The following is a 26,839-nucleotide window of genomic DNA, read 5'->3' on the forward strand; positions in this document are numbered from 1 at the left end:
AAATACGGTCCAATGATTCCACCAGCGTACAAACCACACCAAACAGTGCATTTTTCGGGATGCATGGGCAGTTCCTGAACGGCTTCTGGTTGCTCTTCACCCCAAATGCGGCAATTTTGCTTATTTACGTAGCCATTCAACCAGAAATGAGAAATGATATGTAGACCATAAATCGGACGTAAAGCGCGAAACACATTTCGAACCGAACACTGATTTTGGTAATAAAATTCAATGATTTGCAAGCGTTGCTCGTTAGTAAGTCTATTCATGATGAAATGTCAAAGCATACTGAGCATCTTTCTCTTTGACACCATGTCTGAAATCCCACGTGATCTGTCAAATACTAATGCATGAAAATCCTAACCTCAAAAAAATCACCCGTTATAATACTCTCTTTAGCAACTTTGTTGCGAGAGTATAACAAAAGTGTGGTTAGTTTATCCATTAGGTATGTTGAGATCCTCTTCTATCTCTCTAATGTTGGCTCAATGAATTTCAAGCGCTGTTTCTTTAACTTTTCGTTGATATCGTCATTAACAGAGATGGTTGGACGACTCGCATGAAGCAAGTTTTCGTTGATTAACCGACCTTCACTGAATAGTTTGTGTCACTCAAATACTTGTGTTCGCAATAAAGTACCGTATACTTACCGTACTTCCAAAAACACTTCTGTAATATTTTGAACGATTCCGTAACGGCGGTCTGTTTGTTTAAATTATTCCATGGCGATTTTGATCAGATAGCCTCTGTTCCCGGCTTGCTTAATGGTCGTAGTACCAAGAGGACTTAGGACTCTTAGGACTTTAATTTATTTGATTTCTATCTGTTAATTATTGAGAAATGTCTCGTGGAGAAGGCCTTCAAATTTAAGTTAGCTCTCTATTACTTACTCTCTTTCTCATGCCTTTCTTTATTTTCTATGCTCTCGTATTCCCTGATAAGCTTCCAAAGCAAAATTCAAAGTTAAGATTTTCATTTGAAAAAGTAATTTTCCCCTCAATTTATTACCACAGAAAGTGCTGAATTTTGAATGCAGTTACATATGTACATATATATATTTATTAAGATATTATTTAGACTTCGAAAACACTATATGAACGAGAGCTATGCTTTTATGCAGAACAAGAGCAATCGGCGTCTGAGTTTGCGCAAATCCAATCTCTTGTATAAACAACGTCAGTGAAACCATTCGGAAGACTACTGTCGCAACCATTGACGCCAAACGATGAAATACCGATTAAAACGCCATTGGCCACAGCAGGACCACCAGAATCGCCCCCACATATACCATTTCCAGCGCTTTTATCGAGGCAACGCATTGAATCGTCGAGTGTATTCAGACGCTCTACGCAAGAATCATGATTTAAGGTGTACACCGTGTTATATTGTAATTGGTCGGCCAATCCACCACTTGATACACCACCCCAACCGGTTATTATGACCGGTGTGCCGTCGGGAAAATCGGTGCATGCAAGTGATACCGGTTTAATTTTATCATTGAAGCTTAAGGGGCTACTTAGTCTCAGCAAGGCGATATCATAGTTACTATCACTATATTGCGGATGTATTTTCACATCAGCCACTTGTATTTCAACGCCACCTGAATTAAATTCCACAGTGCCGGCACGAATAGAATAGTCCCAAGGGGAGTATCTGTAGGGTAGATCGCCTAGATTTTAAATTCAAGAAAATTTAATACTTAGCAGAAGTTTACCCATTCACACAGTGAGCGGCTGTCAAAACATAGTTCCTCGAGATAATCGCTCCGCCACAGACTGTGATATAACCATCGTCAGCTCGTGTCACTAAAACCTGATACGGAAACTGTCCCTCAGCGGCATTTTGTCCACCATAAATGCGAATCTGTGGCCGATCCAGTATTGTACTTTCATTGGCGTCTATGGCACTGAATATTGTAACCACTGCGAAGATGATGAGCAGTATCGGTAGACGATTGTTTTCTAGAGCCATATTTTCTGTCGATAATGCGAGGTTTGTGGAGCTACCGACCAGTTTTTATACTACCTAAGTTGGCAGTAATCAGCTATTTGCAGGAAATATATTTTGTTGAACGCATTTAAATATAATTACAGTAAGGAATTTTTGGTTAGTAAATCTTTTCTTTTTGCTTATGATAACGATTTTCACGTTAAGTAAAGCTATAGAACGACGAAAGTTCGTTAAATTTCACTGTTGTTTACTGAATACTTCGTTCAATCGATTAACCAGTGAAAATATCATTTGCAAACGGTGCACGAAGACGGTTCAATAAGTCGCGCGGTGTAAAATTTGGGAGCTACGATGGAGGAGACAGCCTAATTCCTCTAATTTGATAGTCTAGATTTCCACAATTCTGTGTCGAATCGATCCAATAATGCGGCATAATGGAACATAAAAGGGTTTGGTCCGACTCAAAATATGAATATATTTATTAAATCGAACTCCTTTGGCGACATGGTGATCATAAACCCGCTTGCTATAACTATTGAGTATGTACTCCGAGGTTCCCTAACAGACTCTTATAAACCACAAAAAATAGGTTGACAAAGAAATTACAAACCTATTTAAGTCCGTCGACAGAAAAATCTTACTTTTTTTCTTGGAAAAATTAACCTTTACGTGCCAATATAATAACGTAAACTATTCTTGTAGTTCCAAATGTAAATAATTGTTACACCGACTTCTGCTTTTTCGAATTTCAAGGAGAGACCTGACACTCATTTTAACATGTAGGCAAATTTTCCTCGAGAATAATAACTTGTCATATATTTAATAGTAAAGTGTTGTATTTCGTCAACACTTACTTGATTTAGACCGGAGACTTTGAGGTTATCCATCCGTCAGAAAGTAGTAGTTTGTTCTACACTCACGAAAACATTCTTCTAAATTGTTATTGTGCCTTTGTCTAGCATGTGATCAAATTTGACCTGGACCCCTTTAGTATGCAGGCACATCTCATCTTTTTTGGCGTGTTTGATCGCAGGAATGTACCAAAACTTTAGGAAATGGGTTTTGATGATCTCGGAGTTTAGATATATATTTCTTTCTGCTGTCCTCTACTCCTTTCTTTACTATAGGAATACCTAGATCTTTTTGGATATTTTCATTACTCATGTACCATGGCGAACAAGTGATTGTTCTAAGCATTTTTAGTTGCACAGGTCGTACCCCACAGTTGAATGCCATACAACCAAGTCTTTATGGCCGCATTATTTAAAGCGCTTTGTTGCCTAGGCTAAGTTTAGAATTTTTCTTTAAAAGCCAATTTAAATTTACAGCTCTTATCTTCATGCAAGTTATTTTAATAGATATATGTCTTCTCCACTTAAGTCATCTGCCTAGGTGAATACCAAGATATTTAAATTCATTTGCTTGGGGTACTAAAATATTGTTCATTCGCACATCGCCGTGCACATTTTTGGTCTTTTGTTCATTCCCTGGCATATGGAGATTAAAATTCAAACGGATAAAGAACAAATCAGGTGGAAAATATTATCGAATCTGTTTGTTTAATTGATCCAGTCCAGATGGTCTTGGCTTGCCTGATGGTCGTAGTACTAACAGCAGTTTCTTAGAACTTTAATTTTCCTAACTTCTATCTGTGTTGCAATTTATTGCATTGAAAATTAAGATTTTCATTTGAGAAAGTCATTTCCCCCTCAATTTATTACCACACAAAGTGTTGAATTTGGAATGCAGTTACATATGTAAATATATTTATTAAGGTATTATTTCAACTTTTCGAAAACACTATATGAACGAGAGCTATACTTTTATGCGGAACAAGAGCAATCGGCGTCTGAGTTTGCGCGAATCCAATCTCTTGAATAAACAACGTCGGTGAAACCATTTGGAAGACTACTATCGCAACCATTGACGTAAAACGACGTAATACCGATTAAAACGCCATTTGCAACAGCAGGACCACCAGAATCGCCACCACATATACCATTTCCAGCACTCTTACCGAGGCAACGCATAGAGTATTGAATTGTATTCAGACGCTTTATGCAAGAATCTCGATTTAATGTGTACACCGTGTTATATTGCAATTGGTTGGCCAATCCACCACCTGATACAAGACCCCAACCGGTTATTATGGTCGGTATGCCTTCGGGTAAATCGGTGCTTCCAAGTAATACCGGCTTAATGTTATCATTGAAGCTTAATGGGCTACTCAGTCTCAGCAAGGCAATATCATAGTTATACGCACTATATTGCGGATGTATTTTCACCTCAGCCACTTTTATTACAACGCCACCTGAATTGAATTTCACAGTGCCGGCACGAACGGAATAGTCCGAAGGGGAGTATCTGTAGGGTAGATCACCTAGATTTTAAATTCAAGAAAATTTAATACTTAGCAGAAGTTTACCCATTCGCACAGTGCGCTGCTGTCAAAACATAGTTCCTCGAGATAATCGCTCCGCCGCAGACTACGATGTAACCGTCGCCTGCTCGTGTCACTAAAACCTGATACGGGAACTGTCCCTCAGCGGCATTTTGCCCACCGAAAATGCGACTCTGTGGCCGACCCAGTATTGTACTTTCATTGGCGTCTATGGCACTGCATGCCGTAACCACTGCGATTGTGATGAGTAGTATCGGTAGCCGATTGTTTGCTAGAGCCATGCTGCCTGTGGATAAAGCTCGGAAATAATGCGAGGTTTGTGGAGCTACCGATTCGTTTTTATACTATCTGAATTGGCAGTAATTAGCCATTTCCAGGAATTGTATTTTGTTGAATCCATTAAAATATAATTATTGTTACGGATTTTTGGTTATGCAAATCTGTTGTTTTTGTTCGTTTCCTTGTGTAACGACCTATGATAACGATTCTCACATTAAGTAAAGCTATAGAACGACGAAAGTTCGTTAAATTTCACTGTTGTGTTATTGAATTTTTCGTTCAATCGATTAACCAGTGAAAATGTCATTTGCAACAGTTTACGAAGACTGTTCCATAAGTCGCACGGTGTAAAATCTGGAAGTTACGGTGGAGGAAACAGCACTTCTTAGCCTGGTATAATAGATAATTCGGCATGATAGAGCCTATTGTGTTTTGATCCAACTCTGGCTTAGTCTTCCAGTCGATGTGTATATATTCCACATTTTGAATCCCGGAAAATGATATCCATCTCGTTTCTCTACAATAGATCAAAGATGCTCCTTGGAGCAGATTCACCAGGCGAAGGTCATTGTTTCCGTGTGTGCCAGTGAATCCCTGTTTTGTCGACAAAACATCGAGACAGCTCTTTTACGACAGTGTTGCCATGAACTGGGTACGGAACTGCGGTTTTCTGATTATTGCCTTAAAGAAAAAACAGATATAGATTTTATAGCTATTAAGACACAAAATATCTATCTTAGTGGTATTTTGACCAACTCGCTTTCTGTGAGTACCGAAAATGTAGTCGGTAGAGAAGCTCCCTACCACACTCTCATAAAAAAAATGACAAGATATTGATAAAAGAATAAAAACTTGTTTAGGTCCATGAACAGAAAAGTTTTACTGATTTTCTTCACGAAACCATTTACCTTTGAATGTGATTATAATAAAGGTAAATATTTTTGTAGTTGCAGTTGTAAAATATTGACCAATTTCTGCGGTGTTTTATGGAATTTCGAAGAGATGTAAAAACAAATTTTCACGAGAATAACCTACTAGATTACACGAGATTTTTCTGTGATAGTTTTCATGGCAGATCAGGAGACTTTTAGGTATCCATATGTCAGAAAGTACTTACATATGAAACCCTTCTTAGAAAATATACTTCAGATTTCATATTGGTTCTATAATCACCACAACTTTTGCGCAAGACGATGGTCTTGGCCTGCATTCAGAATTGGTACAACGCTTTTGTCCATCATCTGATCGAATTTGACCCAGAATTAAATTGCGCGCACAAACTGAATTGACTTTTTTTTCGTAGCGTGGTCCAAACTTTTATTTATGTTTTAGATAAGTTTGATCTCCACATGTAAGTTAGTGTGGGTTTGGAAACTGTTTAGTTACTACCGTAAGAATTCGTTTGGCGATTTTTACCGTGCAGTAAATTGAACTACTTTGCTTGAAACTTTGTTTTAATGATGGCATTAGGGCTAAGCGATCGGTAAAAATGTTACAGAAGTGGTTTAGGGAGTCTGCTTTATATCGAACACAAGTATTTGAGTGGCATAAAACATTCAGGAAAGGTCGTGAAGTTATCAAAAACTTGCCTTATCCACCTTTCTGAATCATGTTGGTATCAGAGAGATAGCAGAGGATCTCAACATCTCTTATGGATCGACTTAACATATTTTGGTTAATGTTTTAGGTATTAAGCGTGTCAATGGTAGACTCGGTAGAATCTTTTGTAAAAACTACGTCTAGTAGACGTCTCAAAAGAGGTGCTTGAAAAAGTTGCTAAGGACTCTTCATTCATTAAACGTGACAAGACGTGGCCTTATGAATATGACATCGAATTTGTCAAACAATGTAGGGAATGACGCTCTAAAAATGAGCCGAAACCGAAATAACTAAAATTCTGCGGGATCTATTCTGTATAGTGTCCATTCAGAAGCCTCTTGACTTCTAGAAAGATAAGAGCAGAATAGAGCGACGCTAAAATGACGAAGGAAGTATGTAGAGATGCTCCGCCAGAGTGTGTGCTATTTCCGCTTCTATGGACATTCGTGGTAAATAAACTGCTAAGAAACTTATACGGCAAAGACCCTAAGATGGTGGCAAATGCGGGCGGCATTGTCTTCTTAATAACGAAAAGATGTCTGCCGAGCATTAGCATTAAAATGGCCACCACTTTCAATACAGTCCAAAATTAGGCAACGCAAGCGGGTTTGGTCAAAATTCCTCCATGGAGGTTCCCTGGGGACACAACTCTCTGTTAAGGACAGCACCAAGTACCTTGGGGTAGTCTTGGATATACAAGTATAACTGCTGTGAAAGCACAATATGGAAGAAAGAGTGAGAAAGGCCAGCAATGCCTTATATGCGTGTAGGCAGATGCACGGCGCAATCGGTTTAACAACCACGGACTATATGATCCCACTTTTCAACTGGTAAAGAAGGTTCAAAGTAAACATAGAAAAAAGATGACTGACGTAAAGGTATGTTAGCTGCGCGCAACACTCTAAACATTTAAACGGATGACTCTACATATAATGGAGGATGGAGTTAGTGCGGAGATATACCGTCCATAGTGAGGCATAAGGCAGCCTTTTAATTTGCCGGACCAGTGCAGTATTTTTCAAGCTGAGCTCTTTGCTATTGCTAAAGCCGCGGAGCTGGCCTCTAATGCACCTGCTGGCAATTTCTGAGTCAACATCTACGTAGGCATCAAAGCAGCAATCAGGGCAGTAATCTCGTATCGCATATCGGCCTGAAGTGTCTTGGGAAGCAGGGCAGCAGTGGAAAGTGCAGTCAAAAGCAAGCTCATTCACTTCTAGTGGGAGCCAGGTCTCAAAGGCATCGAGGGTAATGAGATAGTTGACGAAATTGCCGAAATTGCTAAGAATAGTATACGGCGATCACCGAAAACGTGATCAACTTTGGGAAATCCATGCATTGTCTATACGACAATCTCAACAGAATCATGGTAAAGAAAATAAAATCACAAAAAAAAAAAACGGTTGATCGGAAGTACGCAAAATTCCTGTCCCTCGATAGAAGGGACTGTAGGAACATGATCGGAATACTAACTGGTCACTTTCTGATGGCGGCATACGCATGTAAAAGGAGCTATTGTAACATTTTCTTCCGTAGTAAAAATTGCGAGACAAACCTTTAATTTCGCAAACAAACAACTGCCAAACACACATTAATTGGCATATGGAGATTCAACTTCAAACAGATTAAAAATAAAGGTTGTACAATTCAGAGGAATATATTATCAGTTCTGTTTCTTCAAATGATCCAGTCCAGATGGTCTCGGCTGGCCTGATGGCCGTAGTACCAACAGTAGTTTCAAAGAACTTTAATTTATATAACTTCTATCTGAAATGCAATTTTTTGCAATGAAAATTATGATTTTCAATTGAGAAAGTAACTTTTCCCTCAATTGATTAGTGTTGTATTGAGAATGCAGTTACTTACATATATATATTTATTAAGATAGTATTTCGATTCTTTGAAAACACTATATGAACGTGATCTATACTTTTATGCAGAACAGGAGCAATCGGTGTCTGAGTTTGCGCGAATCCAATCTCTTGAATAAACAACGTCAGTGAAACCATTTGGAAGACTACTGTCGCAACCATTTACGATAAACGCCGTAATACCGATTAAAACGCCATTCGCAACAGCAGGACCACCAGAATCGCCACCACATACACCATTTCCAGCACTCTTACCGAGGCAACGCATTGAATCGGCAATTGTATTCAGACGCTTTATGCAAGAATCTCGATTTAATGTGTACTCCGTGTTATATTGCAATTGGTTGGCCAATCCACCACTTGATACACCACCCCAACCGGTTATTATGGTCGGTATGCCTTCGGGTAAATCAGTGCTTCCAAGTAATACCGGTTTAATTTTATCATTGAAGCTTAATGGGCTACTAAGTCTCAGCAAGGCAATATCATAGTTATACGCACTATATTGCGGATGTATTTTCACCTCAGCCACTTTTATTACAACGCCACCTGAATTATATTTTACAGTGCCGGCACGAATAGAATAATCTGAAGGGGAGTATCTGTAGGGTGGATCGTCTAGATTTGAAACTGAAGAGAACTTAATACTTAGCAGAAGTTTACCCATTCACACAGTGCGCTGCTGTCAAAACATAGTTCCTCGAGATAATCGCTCCGCCGCAGACTACGATGTAACCATCGCCCGCTCGTGTCACTAAAACCTGGTACGGAAACTGCCCCTCAGCAGCATTTTGTCCGCCGTAAATGCGACTCTGTAGCCGACCCAGTATTGTACTTTCATTGGCGTATATGGCACTGCTTGCCGTAACCACTACGCTGATGATGAGCAGTATTGGTAGCCTATTGTTTGCTAGATCCATGCTTCCTGTGGATAACGCTCGGAAATAATGCGAGGTTTGTGGAGCTACCGATTCGTTTTTATACTAGACGAATTGGCTGTAATTAGCCATTTCCGAAATTGTATTTTGTTGAATCCATTAAAATATAATTATTGTTACGGATTTTTGGTTATGCAAATCTGTTGGTTTTGCTCGTTTCCTTCTCACGATTCTCACATTAAGTAAAGCTATAGAACGACGAAAGTTCGTTAAATTTCACTGTTGTGTTATTGAATTTTTCGTTTAATCGATCGTGAAAATGTTATTTGCAAGCGGTGTACGAAGACGGTCCGATAAATTGCGCAGTGTAAGATTTGGGAGTTACGGTGGAGGAGACAGCACCTCGTAAGCTAATACCTCAAATTTGATAATCTAGATTTCCACAAATATGTATGTGTCGAATCGATTCAATAATTCGGCATATTGGAACCTATTAGGGTTTGGTCTGACTCTATTTTAATCTTCTAATTGATACATATAGACCAAATCTTGTGAATCTCAGATGCTCATCACTTTTCATATCGATAGGTCGACAGTTATTAACGTCGTTGAAGCCAGGTGAAATTCATAGTTTCGGTGTGAATCCATGTTACGTCGACAAAACATCGAGACGATAGTGGGGTCATGAAATGGTGAGACTAGGTATGGATCTGAGTATCCTATTATTGCCTTAAAGAAGAGATACTACTGATTTAATTGCTTTAGACCTTCAAAATGCATGATGATGTATATATACATCAGTGTTTTCTTCCTTACATAATTTCTAAACGGTAACTCAAACACAGTACTTTTTACTTTTATTAGGTGCTAAAAATATCTGTGTTGGTTTTTGAACACAAACTTTCATGATATGACATTTCACTTTTTAATTTTAATAATTTGACAGCTTGGCGCGCCACTTACAAATACACACTTGGTATTTAAAAAGAAAAAACCATGCATTTAAGGGTTAAAACACTCAAAATATCTATGTGGCACTCTCTTGGCGACATGGTGGTCTTTAAGTCGCTTTCTGTAACTATCGAATATGTATTCTGGAGAGCGGTTCCCTAGCAGACCCTTATAAACCAAAAAAAAAAGTTGATAAAGAAATTTTTTTCCTGGATCGGTGAAAACTTTTACCTATGTTTTCAGGAAGTATACAAACTGAACTACTTTGCTTGACATTTAGTCTTGATGATAGCACTGCGGCTACGGATCTATGAAACTGTTGTAGAAGTGTTTTAGGTTCAATGTTTAGCATTCAGTGATTGTCCTGAAGTAATCGATAACTTGTTTCTTGGGGGTCATCCATCCGCCTTTCTGAATGATGATAAGTTTCAGAAGCAATACTTGAAAATGGTCTTGTTGGTATCAGAGAGATAGCAGAGGGTCTCAACATCTCTTATGAATCGATTCAACACATTCCTACCGGAAGCCAATGGAAAGTGTTCAGGAATCGCTGCGCTATGTATAACCTGAACTTTAAGAACAACTCCAACAGTGCTAAACCTGCCACCTATAGACCTCTACTCTACTGGCTGTAGGAGAATTTACATAAAGTTAAGCATAAGACAGCCTTCAATTATATCATATTTCAAGCTAAGGTCTTTGCAACATCTACGTAGACAGCCAAGCAGCAATCAAGGCAGTCACCTTTTATCCCATATCATCCAGAAGTGTCTTGGGAAGCAAGGCAGCAATAGAAAGTATTGCCAGCAGCAAGCTACTTCACTTCTACTGTGTGTGTCACAAAGGCATCGAAGGCAATGAGATAGTGGATGAGATTGCCAAGAATGGTGGCTAACATCCGAAAACGTGATCAACATTGGGAAACCCATCTATTGTTTATACAACGATCTGGGCAGAAGCATGATAAAGAAAATCAAAACACGATGGAACGAGCTACGTGGGAGTAAAACTGCAAAAGTCGTGTGCAAATAGGTAGATCGGAAGTACTAGAACTAGATAGAACGAACTGTAAGAGCATGATCGGCACACGCCTGTAGAATGAAGCTAACAGACCTGTTGTAAGATTCTGTCAAACACACAGTAATTAAAATATGCAGCTTAAACTTGAAACGGATAAAAAAAAAGTTTGTACCAATCAGGGGAAAAATAACAACGATTCTGTTTAAATTATCTAGTCCAGATGGTCTCGGCTTGGCTGATGGCCGTAATACACTTAGTAGTCTCTAAGGGCTTTAATTTATCTAACTTCTAACTGTTATTTTTATTTATTGAACAAGTAAGGAAGGGCTAAGTTCGGGTATCACCGAACATTTTATACTCGCGGATGATAAAGTGATAATCGAGATTTCATTATCCGTCATTTACATATTTTTTTATTTTGGTTCCTAATGTACATATATATTATACAGAGAAGGCATATCAGATGGAATTCAAAATAGCGTTATATTGGAAGAAGGCGTGGTTGTGAACCGATTTCGCCCATATTTCGTACATGTCATCAGGGTGTTAAGAAAATATTATATACCGAATTTCATTGAAATCGGTCGAGTAGCTTCTGAGATATGGTTTTTGGTCCATAAGTGGGCGACGCCACGCCCATTTTCAATTTTTAAAAAAAGTCTGGGTGCAGCTTCCTTCTGCCATTTCTTCCGTAAAATTTAGTGTTTCTGACGTTTTTTGTTAGTCGGTTAACGCACTTTTAGTGATTTTCAACATAACTTTTGTATGGAAGGTGGGCGTGGTTATTATTCGATTTCTTTCATTTTTAAACTGTATATGGAAATGCCTGAAAGAAACGACGAATCTTCGAACTTAACCTTCTTATGGAGCCAAGAAATACGTGTACCAAGTTTCATCATGATAGCTCAATTTTTACTCAAGTTACAGCTTGCACGGACGGACGGACTTCCTGATGACTTTGTGCTGAATATCTCGGCCAATTTAGAAATATTTGTAGGTCAGTGTATAAGTTATATATGGTGCATGTACATATGTATACATATATAAAATTGCCAGAATTGCGAATTTCTTCATTATTTTAACTCGGTTTTGAATAGCTGTAAATTTTTTCAACTCCTGAATTTTATTTTTTTGAATGAAGCTTGAAATTTTACCTTTCCAACACTATATAGTATGATACGCAGTGATTGATAGCACTAGAGATATATGTACGATATAGATATTCCGGTATACGACTGCAATGACATCTATTGACAAAATACGAAAAGACTTTTTCGACTACCCATAAATGGTTGAGAATTTTGAGTTTAGATTTGAGATGGTAATTTTCCACTAAATTTATTAAGAATGCAGTTACATATGTATATTTATTGAGATATTATTTCGACTTTTCGAAAACACTATATGAATGAGAACTATATTTTTATGCGGAACAAGAGCAATCGGCATCTGAGTTTGCGCGAATCCAATCTCTTGAATAAACAACATCAGTGAAACCATTCGGAAGACTACTGTCGCAACCATTGACGATAAACGACGTAATACCGATTAAAACGCCATTCGCAACAGCAGGACCACCAAAATCGCCATTACATATACCATTTCCAGCGCTTTTAGCGAGGCAACGCATTGAATCGGCGAGTGTATTCAGACGCTCTACGCAAGAATTATGACTTAATGTGTACTCCGTGTTATATTGTAATTGGTCGGCCACTCTATCACTTGATGCACCACCCCAACCGGTTATTATAGCCGGCGTGCCTTCGGGTAAATCAGTGCTTCCAAGTAATACCGGTTTAATTTTATCATTGAAGCTAAAGGGGCTACTAAGTCTCAGCAAGGCAATATCATAGTTACTATCACCATATTGCGGATGTATTTTCACCTCAGCCACTTGTATTTCAACGCCACCTGAATTAAGTTTCACAGTGCCGGCACGAATGGAATACTCCGAAGGAGAGTATCTGTAGGGTAGATCGTCTAGACTTGAAAATGAAGAGAACTTAATACTTAGCAGAAGTTTACCCATTCGCACATTTCGCTGCTGTCAAAACATAGTTCCTCGAGATAATCGCTCCTCCACAGACTGTCATGGTACCATCGCCTTTTCGTGTCACTAAAACCTGGTACGGAAACTGCCCCTCAGTAGCATTTTGTCCGCCGTAAATGCGACTCTGTGGTCGACCCAGTATTATACTTTCATTGGCGTATATGGCACTGCATGCCGTAATCACTGCGATTGTGATGAGCAGTATCGGTAGCCGATTGTTTGCTAGAGCCATGCTGCCTGTGGATAATGCTCGGAAATAATGCGAGTTTTGTGGAGCTACCGATTCGTTTTTATACTATCTGAATTGGCAGTAATTAGCTATTTCCATATACGTATATAACGAATTTTTGGTTTAGTAAATCTATTGTTTTTGCTCGTTTCCTTACGTAATGACCTATGATAACGATTTTCCCATTAAGTAAAGCTATGGAACGACAAAAGTTCGTTAAATTTCACTGTTTTGTTCTTGAATTCTTCGCCCAATCGATTAACCAGTGAAAATATCATTTGCAAGCGGTGTACGAAGACGGTTCGATAAGTTGCACGTTGTAAAATTCGGGAGTTACGGTGGAGTAGACAGCACTTAGGTCAGGTTAATTCCTCAAATTTTGGTAGTCGCAATTTCCATAATTCTGTGTCAAATCGACCCAATAACTTGACTTAATAGAGCCTATTAGGGTTTGTTCCGACTCGTTTTTAATCTTCCAATCGCTGCATATAGATCAAACCTTATTAATCTCAGAAAATGTTACTTATCACCTTTCTTATCGACAGTTCTTAACGTCTTTGGGGCAGATTCGCCTGGTGAAGTTTATAGTTTCGATGTGTACTAGTGAATCCATGTTTGGCCGACAAAACATCGAGACGATAGTGGTGCCATAAATTGGTGAGACTAGGTATGGATCTGAGTTTTTCTTCTATTGCCTTAAAGAAGAGATACTACAGATTTAATTGCTAGAAAGATACACTCAAAATATCTATGTGGGTTAAATCGCACTCTCTTGGCGACATTTTGGTCATTAACTCGCTTTTTGTTTTCTTCTTCTTACATTTTATATTATTCGCCAGACTTTGGAGAGTGGTGAATCGAACAAACTACTACAAAAAATAATAGCAAGCAATTATGCCACTTTACGGTAACTATTGGGTAGTACAATGCTTCTTTATGGTACTTTACTGTATTGATAAATTTTCTTGTAATTTGTAATGAAATATTCTCACTCGAATAACAAGGATAATCGAGAAATTGAAATTTCTTAATTTTTAATATATATTTTTTTCAATTTGTCGGTATTAAAAAGTAAAATGTAAAAAATATTGAGTTATTACAATTAATCAGCATTGCATTCACGAATAAGTTATGAATACTAAACAAATATGAACCCTAAAATGTACGTGATAAGGATGTGAAAGATAGAATTAAAGCACACACGCTAGTGAATATGATATATTTACCATTTATCCACATATACAAACATCTTACATATGCATGCGCCTCTTCTCCATCTCCATCTACTGCTTAGTAGTATGTATGTACCCACAAAGTAGTCTTCTTGGTGTTATTCTTAAGTGCAAACATGACTCAAGCAGAGACGAACTTGTTAGTTCTATCATCTATAGTATATAATGTTTGTTGTTTTTGTGAAATTCAATGCCGCTGCTGGCACATTCTATATACATACTTGGCAGAAGTCAAAGTCACCACAAACCATTATGGCATAAGGGCATGCTCAGCAAATCATCGAAGCATTGAAGTGTTGTGGCGCTTTTGGGTTTATTATATTTGAGTGGGCTCCTGTTTGTTTATATTTGTGTGTGTTCGTACGAGTAGTATATACGTACTTACATACATATGTATAGGTTAGAAGAAAGTAAAAGTGCTGCTTGCTTAAAATTTTCAAGGTTATGATGCAGCAGCTAACAAGTGCCTTAGGGTGGGACTGAATCTAGAACATTCATAGAACCTGCTGGTAAAGTAATTTTTCCAAATTTAATCTAGTAATAATGTTACCTAGCAACTGCGAAAATAAGGCCTTCAGAGCGCGTGGTCAACACACCAGAAACCTTTAAGCGTGTTTTCCTCGAAACAACATTTTTCAAACTAGCGTCTACGATTTCTCAAAAACGTTTCATCGATGGCTTTAAAAGTTTATTGGTAGATTCATCACACATGTGGCAATCGCCCGAACTAGGATTTTTGAAAATATTAAACCTTTGTTTTGCAAAAAATCCTAAAATTTTGTGTTTCAATGTTTAAAATCATTCAAAATATGTATTAACTTCTGTTTGGAAAAAAATTTTACTCAAAATGTTATGCAATTCGAATTCGAATCATTAAAAAAAAGTGTATATAAAATATTTTATATTATATCTTCACATTAAAAATAAAAATAAAGTTCGAAAAATGTGCTCCGCCCTAATGTGCTACAATATTGCACTACCACTTTTGTATAACCTCATTAAATATGTATTTTCAAGAGTTTGGAAAAGAAATTATAAAACTAATATATGTTTTTGTATGTGTGGCTCTAAGTCTTATAGTTTTGCTTCACAAAGTTTTCCATTCTGTTTTGATGGAATATGCATTTATCTTAGTGATTGGTGAAAAGTTGTTGCGCCAATTGAGATGCCTTAATATTTTATGCGCGTTTAAATATTTTATTTAGCATTTGCTGTATTTGATAAAATTGTAAGAATATCCTTTCAGAACCATTTAGAGGTATATAGCTATGTCGCCCTTAGTGTTTTAACTGCCTCTCAGGTGCGTAATATTTTTATTATTGCTTTGGAGAGGCATAAAGATACAGTCGTAAAAGTTATTGCTCTCTGAAGTTTAACTAAATGTTGCCCTTTGAGTATAAATAGTATTAAAAAACGAAAATATTTAGAATAACTTACAGACTCAAAAGTGTAACGAGTTTACTACTGTAGTTGAATATCCTTAGGCTGACATCTGATTAGTTATGAATAATACAAATACAAGATTTTAAAGTACTTGAAAATTTTGGTTTTTCTGTCAGTCCGGGTCAAATTTGATCACATATTCGTAGCTTGACACTTCTTTTGAAATACTTTTCTTTTTGTTCTCGATCAAAACTGCAATATTTTTTCTATTGGAGAAATGTGTCTTTTTGCTTATAGAAAATTAAGAACGAAAATATATGAAGTCTGTGAGTCCGGGTCAAATTTGATCAAGTCTCTGAAATATAGTTAAATTTATAGAAAACTAATTTGCAGTATACTCATTTTCGAAACCTTTCTGACATCATTTTTACAAGCCACAAACAACTTGGTCTCTAATATCCTGTAGCAAAAATGCGAACAGGAAAATACATTTTATTTTTAACTTTACTTTTGTTTAGGATTTGGCTTCTATATTGTTTTTGTTATGTAAATTTCTGGGAGGATTTTTTCGGCTTAGCTTAAAAAAAAATATTTGTATTTTAAACTCGTATGTATGTACATAAATGTAACGCATATGCAATGCACATAGCCACAAGGCCACTTTAAACAACCTGCCAATACTCGTATTCCACAGAAATACTTTGATTTGTATGCAAGTGTGCGTGTGTGCCCTAAATTCTAATTCGCTTCATACACAGCTGGTATAAAGATTTCCAAGAAATTGTGGCTTCTCTGGTACACTCGTACTTTCACTCGAAGCAATTTCATGGCATTTGGAACGGGCACTTTGCGATTTGCTCACATCACACTCATACACATACACATGCGATCAAGTACAGATGAACCGTTGTGCGGTGCACTTAACATTTAACAAGTTTGCGCCAAATCGACTTTGAACAGCTACTTGTGCTATCAGCTGCACATCTCCGGTTTGGTCCATGTGCTGCTGGCCAAAATGAATTTTGTGGCTTCTGCGTTTGCGTCTATTGTTGTTGGAACTGGTGTAGTAGTTGTTGTAATTGTTCTTGTAATAGTTGTTGCTAAGAAGGAAACACTTTTGGTCAACTTCCACTTGCACTTTGTGCACACACACACATGCATATATCGAGGTGTCAATGTGTCGGTGGCGCTTTGCTGGCGTCATTGCTCAGCAATTTATTTTATTTTACTTGACTTTATTTTTTTATTGTTATTGTATTCAGCTTGCATGACACTGCAAGGCGAGATGTGTTGACGATATTGTCAGCTGCTAGTATGCAGCACGTGTTGTGCGTGTGTATGAGTAGATGTTTGCTGAGATCCTTATTGCTCCGGAAATCCAATTTAAACTCTACGAGTTAATATGGATTCGCTATAAAGCGATATAGAAGCCAATGCAGTTGCATTTCTGCTCGTAATACCAACACATCTTAACATGTATGTATATACATATATACACACATATACATATACACACACACACATGTATATACATCAGTATATTTGGTGGGTTTATAACACTTTCATGTTTTTATTCTGCAGTCGGTCATAAACTTAAACGCCAGCTCAGCAGCTTGCGCAGCCGTTGCGCTCATTTAAAACCGCAATTTACTATCACCCTCACACACATACCAGTTATGAACCACCACCCCAGTGCACCCATCATCTGTGCGCTTCTACTCCTATTTATATGCTTCTCACTGCTATCAGCTAGGCACTGGCATAAAAACTTCCTTCCGTTTTCAATAAAAATACTGCAGACTTTTCGTTCGAACACACCTGCTCGGTCAGGTTGTGCAGTTCCTGTGATTGTTTTACGGTATCACAGATTTCCGAGTACAATCAGCAGCTATTATCTGGTATTCAATGTGCGCATTTTATTTGCTTTCAAACATTTTTCGAAGAATTTGCAACGATTTGATTTTATTATGTCAATTAAGTATTGCACTAAAGTGAGATGAAGTAAATGGAAATGCCATTTTACATCTGTCGCCCACGGTTACATCTAACGTTGGTACTGGGACTCTTCATTTATTGGTATTAATGTCAGTTTGTTCAAAAAAGTGTTACTCAAATTGTGTTTGAAAATTGAACATCTGTTCAAAAAGTCTAAAAAAAATCAATTTGCTTACATTAAATTAAATGTTTTATGTAGCTAGTCGAAATGTTCCGATAACCTGCTGCCATTTTTAAGATAATTTCATAATACCACACTCAAAGAAATCCATTTCACTAAAATAATAGGTCAGTCGAAATTCGCAAGCTTCTCTTAAGACAAATTTTATACCAGCAAAATTTTTCGTCATAGATCGGAATTGTTAGTAATCACATCACGTCCGGACCGCACTATAAGATAAATGCATAAAAACCTCCCAACCAAGCTTCCAGAGCTTCTGGTGGAACACAATTCCTCTCCTATTGATCAAAGTTGACCGTTTTTTTCTTTACAAAGTTCAATTGTTGACAGTACAGATCCGTATTAAGAATTGGATCATCTCTCATTCCCTTCCAATCTCCCCCAAACACTTGGTAAAACTTTCCTGACTGTCAATATTGACTTTACCACTGTTCGTGTCGACTCGCCGCGAGTCTACCACGACCGTTTTCGCTTGACGTTGTTGTAAATGATCTAATTTTCATTATTAAACACCAGCCGCTTCGGATATGAATCGAACCGCAGTTAGAAATTCGGTTCAGCTGTTTATTTTTTCTTTAACTCGTGCTGCACCTTCCCATTGAGCTTCTTTTTGTATCCATTTTATATCATTTAAGTGACTCAACTTGACTTTTGTACAATCATTAGCTCCTGCGCAATCGGAACTCGACAATTTTCTTTATTTTTATCGATATTTTCAAGAATTGGTCTTTGACATCAAAATAACCGGTATGCAGTAAACTTCCGATTAATAGACTAGATATGCTTTATCTGAGTTTAAACAGTGAGAAACTCTGAAAAATAGTCATGTATACTCAAGACACTTCATTCATAATTTTTTCGAAAAGTTCGCTGACATTTTTTCTGTTGCAAGTTCTTAAGCTGCTTCAAAAAATATTTTGTCAGTTCCTTTATAGAATGAGCTCTGTAATCGCACTCAGACTGCATTCATTCTATACCCTTATACTTGTAGTATTTCTTTCTTTTCTTAAGATCCGCCTCTTTCTTTCCTCATAAACTCATATCTTTATAGTCGAAAAAAGGGTGTGTGAAGTTTGCCACAATTCTTGAAATATCAATCTGAAATTTTGCTCACACACTTTTCTCCCCAAGAAGCTGCTCATTTGTCGAAACTACCAATATCGGACCGCTGTAAGATTAACTGTCATATAAACTGATCGTTCAAAATAAAGTTTTTGCATAGAAATCTTATTTATTTTACAAGATATATTGATTAAATTTCTTGTTGTTGTTGTTGTTGTTGTTGTAACGGTTGTATAGTCCCGTTAGGATGGGAAGGTTCAGATAAGTTGTCATCGAGATCATTCAACGATAGATCCAGGAAACGTGCGTGCTGTTTCGACGTGGTCGAATCATAGGGAGACATGTGTCAGATGTGTAGGGTTAGCTGGGCATGCAAAGTGACGGTTAGACTCATGCGGGGACTCATTGCATGCTTTTCATGAAATGTCTCATAGATTCCTATGACAGCCGGTTCTACGTTAACGTAATTGACACGGATATTATCCAGCCAAGGACCGCTTTTCCGGAGATCTAACCCCATTTGGATCGCTAAGTTTTTTATTATGAAATTCCTCTTAGAATATTGTCCAAGGTAACGGCTACTATCTCCGCAAACAGTATTCAAATCGCACCAGTAAAGCATACAGCTGCCATCAAATCAAATTCTTGTTTGGAAATTGGTTTTGGTGCAAACGAAATTAACATTGTTTCTTGTTTCAAATTGAATCTTATTCATCTAGAGTCTCGGTATATGATATAAGAAAGTGAAATTGATGGATACTGCCCAAAAATCACCATTTGAGCGGTACAGAAAGCTTCGTCAGTGCCACACATTTTCAGTTTCTTTCTTGTTGACCTTATGCCTAGACTGAAAGAGAAACTTCCATATTATTGTTACTATCTCAGCAAATGGTAACATTTCGCTTTATCTAGGCGCTGTCAAGATACACATTGATCAACATAAACTTATAGTCCACTTTGTCAGGCAGTGATTTCTTTTTTTTTTTTTTGCGGAAAATCACGTATTTCTTAATGCCGACAATTAAAAAAAAAACTATTTGCAACCAAAAGTCAATTATTGAATGTATAACAAATTGTAACCGGAAAGGTAATCAATAAAATGTGACATATACGATTTAAAAAAGAATTTACCATTACAAAGTTATCAAAGAATATTTATTCTTCTTTTTTTTCATTGGGTGCGTTTTTTACATGGCGGGTCGCAAACCCAGCGCATAACCCTGCGGAGGGGCTGTTTCGCCTTCTCACTTTAGCTCGCCTTCATACGGATGTTCTTAGGCTAACCAGAGGATAATTGGTCAAAGACCGGAAGTCATGAGCTGCTTGAGCATTATGTAAAAGAATCGTTGCGTGAACTTCTGCACATGACCCCATTCTCCAAAGAATATATGCTTTTTTTTTTAATTTAAGAGAGTAGTAGCAGTCAAGTTTAATGCCTACAAATTGACATATCCAATTTTAATCAAACTTACCTGAACTCGCACAAATTTGCTTGTCACATGCCATCGATAATGTCTCATTAATCAGTAATACCCACTTATATAATTAATTAATAACCCTTTCAATTAATTAAAATTTTTACTCAGTCTGTATCAAACTTAAAATATACTAAATTACCTATCTTCAAAAAACTCGTCCGTTTTTCCAGCCATTAACTTTTCAATTACATATTTATCACAATTCCGTTAATTTATCCCACAGCGTAGTAATTTTTGTGGTTTTCCATTTATTTCACTCGTTTACTTTCCACCTCACTTTAGTGTCCATGTAATTTTGTTGATGACCGTTCTGTGAAATTGAGAGCCATTGAAAAGTTTTTATTTGCAAATAAATTGTGGAGTTTTTGCGAGTCTATGCTCGGTTTCCATTTTTGCCGCATATTGACATACAAATATGGTATATGCATAAGTCGATATACATAAAAATACCCATTTATCATCAACGTGTTTTTGTTTGTTTCATTTCAGTTCTTGTGCTGTAAAAATATCAAACTTTTTCTCGATGTTTGCCGCAACCATTTCGGACTGCGCGATTCGGATCTCTTCGAGCCCACAATGCTGTACGATTTAACGAATTTCCATCGTGTGCTGATAACGCTTTCCAAATTATCGCAATGCCGTAAAGTACAACAACTGCATCCGGATTTAATGTGAGTATCATAAATTTAGTAAGAACTCATGTATGAAATTAAATTGCTTTTGGTATACATTGAGACAAAAAAGCACACGGACATTGTACTTAAATTTGCCCGGTCAATGATATTTCAAAAAATGTATTTTTCTAAGTTGATAGGACTGTGCTTAAATGCTAAGTCGAATATGAGCGTGATCTGTCGACCAGTTTGTTTGCAGTAGCAGATTAAGTCGGTACACCTCAGTCGTGCGGTGCGATTTTTCCATTGAAGAAAAATGTCGAACAAAGAACTTGTCTCAAATTTTGTATTTCTAAACAAATTTCGTGTGCGGAATCGAAGAAAATGTTGGAAAAGGCTTACCGTGTTTCAGTTTTATCAAAAACGCAACCCTAAGAGTGATACAAAGCTTTCAAAGACTGTTCAGATAACGTTGAAGATATGCCTCTGAATGACCTTCGCTCTCTTCAACGGATGAAAATATTAAAAAAGTGAAGGATATGGTGTTTGAAAATCGACCGACAAGTGTTAGAGGGATGGCAGGGAGAGCTCGACCCATCTCGCAAGTCCGTTCGAAAGATTTTGATGGATATTTTGCTTGACTCGTCTCGATAAAGCTGGTTACTTGTAGGCGACAATATAAATGCTGATGAAAAATTTTTCGCGTTCTATTTACAATTTCCTACTACTTTTTTGTCACAATGTACACTCTCCTTGTTAAGAAGCTCCAGTGGTCAGCTAGAGCCCGAGACTATGACAGATTTTTCCCATCTTTGACATTTGAATACACATATATTAGTAAGCTTAGTTTTTGAAGACCATAACCCGGAAATATCGTTATACGGGAACAAAGCGCAGAGATTGTAACGAGAGATCCACCAAACGTGCTGTTTCGATGAGATCGGACCACAGCAAACTAGGATAAGTTGACTACTTACCGATCTAAACAAAGTTAGATGGCTGAAATAACAGCCTTTGGCCAGATAGAGTCCCGACCAATTCCAAATAAATCCCGGGTCAATTCCGGTAACGCAGAACCGGCTGAGCAAGAGAATTCTGAGTTGTTTTCTGGGGTTAGAGTCTTGCTGGGACTTATTGTATGCAGAACATGGTATAGTATTTCGCGATGGTTTCGGTATTCAGAGCGAAGTTGGGCTATTTTAACGGTGGTTGAACTCCAAGGAAGCCATTCACTGGGAAGGAGTCATTGAAGGCATTAGTGGCTCCACTTTGAATGACGTGAGTGTTTTTCTGAGGTCAGTTGCGCCCGTACTCTGGTCGATAATGTCATCGCTATAAGTAGTATAAAAAAATCATCTTGATGCTTCTAAAAGGCGGCTTTACTTCAAGCAGATGACACATATTTCTGGGGAAACATCTTAGAAGAAACTGTCCGGAATTCATTGTGTTTTTTAACCGGAAGCAAATAAACTTCACTGTGTAAATGAGGGACACCAAGAAGCATCCTTCTATAGTACGGAACGCAGTCTGTAGCTTCTCCGCCTGCATTATATGTATCCAGGCGACCAGACCGCTGTTGGTTAGATTATTATAATTAACAATAGTTAAAGAACGGTTACAGGGCTTAATTATGGCGAATTATTAAGTCGATTCCATTCTGAGTTGCAGAAAAACGGTTCCATTTGTCGAAAAATAAGTGCTCTCCACTATGGTATCGCACCAGCTGACATCTCGGCAGTCGACACTGCCAACTTAGTCGAAGGGGACTACGACTGTTGCACCATCCATAGAATTCTTAAGGTTTAACGCCGTGTGACTTTGTTTAGTATCTAAATGAAGAAGTTGCTTTCACAAAACCAATTTTTTATAAGGGTTAAAAAAGTTGTTACTACATCAAATCTATCGAGCTAAGAAGAGACTAAGTTCGGATGGTCCCTCGAAGACGACCATCGTTCCGTTGACGAGACGCAGGTCCCTGTTTGGCCTCAAGATCCTTACCTTTGGGAGCGGAGAGATAGAGATGATAAAATGGTTGTTGTTGTTGTTGTTGTTATCGTAGCGGCAGAATTCTGCCGAGTTGACAGTTCTTGGCCGGATAAAAATCCGGGTTCGTTCCGGTTACGTAAACCCGACTGTCGTTGGAACGGGTGATAAAATAGTGGAATACCTTGGTTTCACGCTGGATTCCTCTCTGCGTTGGAAACAGCAAGTTGAGCTGACCATGCTACTAAAGCACTTATGGTGTGCAATTGGCTAGGTGGTAAATCTTGGGGCTGAAAAGCGAGGATTGTCAGGTGGTTGTACACCATGATCTCTAATATCTGATAAATCTCTAAAGCAACTATCACAATGAACATATAGTTATACTCTCTGCGTACGAGATCAAATCCCTATTGGTGCAGGAGTGTATAGAACGGCTGAAAAGTCTATGAGAACGTAACCATGTGCATCTTATCTGCTTCATGCCCCATGCCAAGTTTCTTAAAAGATTTAAATATTTAATTAACCTCCCAAGGGACAAACTCAGGCTACTTGTCGCTTTCTACATTGGCCATTGTAAGCTCAAGATGGACTTATATAACAAGGTTCTGCGACATGGTGCCAGGATCTCCAGAACACCTGTCAATTAACTGCACAACAATCTGTAAGCGCAGGATAAATGCTCTTGAATCCATGTTTCCAAATAAGGATCACATCATCTCAATAGCACCTAGAAGTAAGTGAGTTGTTGTGACTTAGGAGAGGGCACAATGGTCTATTAGGTCGTGGTACAATCCTCATTTTTTATCTAATGTAATATTCGGAAATAAAAATATTTTCCAAAATGTTCGTGTTTTTTATCGAACCGGTCTCGTACTTTAATGTTTGTGCGATTCCTTAATAAATAAATATAAGTTACAACAAAAATATAGTTTAATTAAATCCATTTATTTTATTTTTCCAGTGGTTTCAACATCCAGCTTTCACCCAGCGAACGCTCACACTCCGATGAGGCCATTTACAAGGATCTACATTCAACGTAAGTAAATGAAGTCCAAAACAAATATTATTTTCCCACTCCTTAGTACATTGCATTAACATAAATATACCATAATGACACTGAAATCCTCTAACAACAGTGGGCAGAACGTAATGCTGCGCACTGACGCATTCAACACAGTTTTTTTTAATTATCCATTGTTTGTTGGTGCATTAATGCCGAGTGCAGCAGAGCAATGCGTCGGATGCCTATAATTAATTTTAGCACCAAAAACAAAACATAACAGTTATACGTATATAATATATTTTCTCTTTCACTGAAAATAACACTGGGCGTGTTTGGCAAACGGCTCACCACTAACACCTACCTGAAATATCATTATGTTTGCTCAACTTACTTAGTACAGCATAACTTTGTATAACATTTCTATCTACTATCTACTCTATTTTCTGCCTTTTCTATCGCACCCACACTTTACCCCATCAAACCACTGCCATCGTTATTTGGTGCTGTGTGAAACGCATCAATCAATCAACAAATTAAATAATCGATCAACTAAATAATCAAACGTCAAACAAATGCACAACTGACATACGCACGTGCGTCCAAAAATATATATTGGATAAAAATTGCATACCCACGTACCTACAAGTAGCGATGAATCGCGAAAGAATGGAACAATTGACGGCCAAGCTGAGAATTGTGATGTCGTCTCGATTAGTGGCTCGCTCTCCGTTGAGGATGAGAATAGCGACATCACAATTGAGAATGGCAACGAAGACACCGAGGAATATGAAGACGAATTCACTACTAATCTACTGGAATCCATTGATGATGAACAAAAATCCACATACAGTGGCAGTTCATGTAGTACGGCTGTGACAGCACGTATTTATTCGTCGTCGGCGCATACGCGCAGCGCTACCGTGGGCAATTTGAGTGGCATTAATAGCGTTCGCACTTCCGTTGGCGGACGCAGTAGCATCGGCAGCACCACCTCTGTCACCGACAGTTTGGGTGCCACGAGTGCGTCATCGAATTCGAGTGACAACCAAAGCTTACAGCGTTTAGCTGCAACAGCATGGAATTATCAGGCGGCTGCCCGGGAAGTGGGTGGCCACGAGTATCTCAATGATATTTACTTTGAAGAGGATGAAAAAGTTTACGAGGACTTATGCTACGTCACGTTCTCGTCGAAGGCAACTGAGGTGCGCACAGCAACCCATATACTACATACTACCTACCTATTGTTTTTGTTTCCTCTCCAACAAAATATTATTATCATCGTACATGTAGACATTGTGTACACTGCATGCAAGACTGCATGCGTATATCTATTTGCATACAAAACTTATATGTACATATGTATTTCTTTATATAGGGTTGTCTGTGTGGTGTGATAAATAAAAAAAAGTCTAAGGAATTCTATAAATTCACGTTTGTGGAAATTCGGAATTATCAACACGTGGGGATCTCGAGCTTATATTTGGCTCAAAATTACTTCTGGAGTGCTTTATGCTTCTTCTACAATCCAAAAAAGTCTTGAAAGATGCATGTACCTTGAGCACTTTCTCCAATTTCAAAATATATTTGAGAATTGTTCGATTTCGCAAACCAAAACTTGAGAAATTGGGTTCCTAACCTAAAAATTTCGGTCTCTGTATGTTTATTGGCTCTCAGGAGAGCTTCACTAGCTTTTTAGAATCCTTTGCAACTCTCTTAATGTCGGGATCTACTAATTTTCACTATATAGTTGTGTTCCTAACCTAAAAATTCGGGTCTCAATATTTTCATTAGCTCACAGTAAAGCTTTACTAGCTTTTTAGAATCCTTTGCAACCCTCTTAATCTGAGGTCCTACCAATTTTCATTACACAATTATGTTCCTAACCTAAAATTTCGGTCCAAATATTATATTTTCATTGGCTCCCAGGAAAGCTTTACTAGCTTTTTTGAATCCTCTGCAACTCTATTAATCTCAGCTGCTACCAATTTTCTTTCGTTTATCGAACTTTTCAGACAACCCTATATGAACTCTCACAGATTCGTATGTATTTTATATGCAAAATATTCACACCAGATTTTGCATAAATATGTAAAGTTGTACCCATGCACGTGCGAACATACAGTGTCTCGTTTAATTCAATGGCTTTTGTAGTTAGATTGTTTTTATCACATACATACACACATACATACATACAGACATGTCTATTCCCTCTGTTGTTATGGCGGTGCAACAATTTCATTGTTGCATGAATGCTTTTTACCTGCTTGAGAACCACGTACAAGCCACGTCCCTTATCGTACGAATTTCGTTTTACATGCATACATAAGTTTGCTGTTGTGTTGTTGGTTGTTCGCGTACTTCTAAATGCTCCGCCATTGAGAATGCAAATGAAGCGCATTTCACTACTTTTTTGTTTTTACAAAATATTTATGAATTAAGTGCCCACTCTCTGGCTGGTAGAGATTTTTGAAGTATTCTAACTGCGTTTTTTACGCTTTGTTCATTGTTCAACTTGTGTGGTATACATGCATATGTGTATGTGTATGTGTCTTATAATTGCATGATACCTAATTTGAATTTCAGTGCATTAAATTTGGTTTTGTTTTTGCAATTCTCACATTATCTACCTAAGGCGCCTATTAGACAATTTTGAAGAGCTTCACTCCTCTCTTTAATAAAGCCT

The 26,839-nt window shown here is 37.7% G+C and overlaps 3 protein-coding genes across 9 annotated transcripts in view; 1 reads left to right on the forward strand and 2 right to left on the reverse strand.

Annotated features, from left to right (window-relative positions):
• Nucleotides 1-26,839, forward strand: part of LOC105227512 (protein vav) — an 81,088-nt gene that overhangs the window by 41,968 nt on the left and 12,281 nt on the right. Inside the window, exons 2-4 of one of the 2 annotated variants that reach the window (XM_049455800.1) lie at nt 21,046-21,227; nt 24,115-24,189; nt 24,806-25,358. In XM_049455800.1, the coding sequence (XP_049311757.1) occupies nt 21,046-21,227; nt 24,115-24,189; nt 24,806-25,358 (810 nt within the window). The remainder of the gene's footprint in view (nt 1-21,045; nt 21,228-24,114; nt 24,190-24,805; nt 25,359-26,839) is intronic. The other variant, XM_049455801.1, reaches the window with a different exon arrangement.
• On the reverse strand, nt 1,050-9,059 carry LOC105227446 (trypsin alpha-like). 6 transcript variants are annotated; one of them, XM_049455803.1, is made up of 3 exons: nt 8,761-9,053; nt 8,458-8,699; nt 3,683-4,072 (listed from the first exon to the last, which is right to left on the reverse strand). In XM_049455803.1, exons 1-3 carry the CDS (start codon nt 9,015-9,017, stop codon nt 3,774-3,776), a joined length of 798 nt encoding a protein of 265 aa, XP_049311760.1. In that variant the 5' UTR covers nt 9,018-9,053; the 3' UTR covers nt 3,683-3,773. The 6 variants fall into 6 exon arrangements, with proteins under 6 accessions (XP_049311762.1, XP_011205096.2, XP_049311760.1 ...); XM_049455805.1 differs by lacking the exons at nt 3,683-4,072; nt 8,458-8,699 and adding an exon at nt 1,050-1,653 and having other exon boundaries at nt 8,761-9,059; XM_011206794.3 differs by lacking the exons at nt 3,683-4,072; nt 8,458-8,699; nt 8,761-9,053 and adding exons at nt 1,050-1,653; nt 1,715-2,009.
• Nucleotides 12,284-13,268, reverse strand: LOC125778421 (chymotrypsin-2-like). Its single transcript, XM_049455806.1, has 2 exons — nt 12,972-13,268; nt 12,284-12,910 (listed from the first exon to the last, which is right to left on the reverse strand). The coding sequence occupies exons 1-2, from the start codon at nt 13,226-13,228 to the stop codon at nt 12,370-12,372; spliced, it is 798 nt and encodes a 265-aa protein (XP_049311763.1). The 5' UTR covers nt 13,229-13,268; the 3' UTR covers nt 12,284-12,369.

Source organism: Bactrocera dorsalis, chromosome 4 (genome assembly GCF_023373825.1).
Source record: "Bactrocera dorsalis isolate Fly_Bdor chromosome 4, ASM2337382v1, whole genome shotgun sequence".
NCBI classification, from domain to species: Eukaryota; Metazoa; Arthropoda; class Insecta; order Diptera; family Tephritidae; genus Bactrocera; species Bactrocera dorsalis.

Coding starts and splice junctions, on each gene's coding strand:
- LOC105227446 (XM_049455805.1), bottom strand. CDS start 9,017: ATGGATCTAGCAAACAATAGGCTACCAATACTGCTCATCATCAGCGTA. Junction 1,654..8,760: donor GCAGCGCACTGTGTGAATGG/GTAAACTTCTGC, acceptor TCTACCCTACAG/ATACTCCCCTTGGGACTATT.
- LOC125778421 (XM_049455806.1), bottom strand. CDS start 13,228: ATGGCTCTAGCAAACAATCGGCTACCGATACTGCTCATCACAATCGCA. Junction 12,911..12,971: donor GCAGCGAAATGTGCGAATGG/GTAAACTTCTGC, acceptor TCTACCCTACAG/ATACTCTCCTTCGGAGTATT.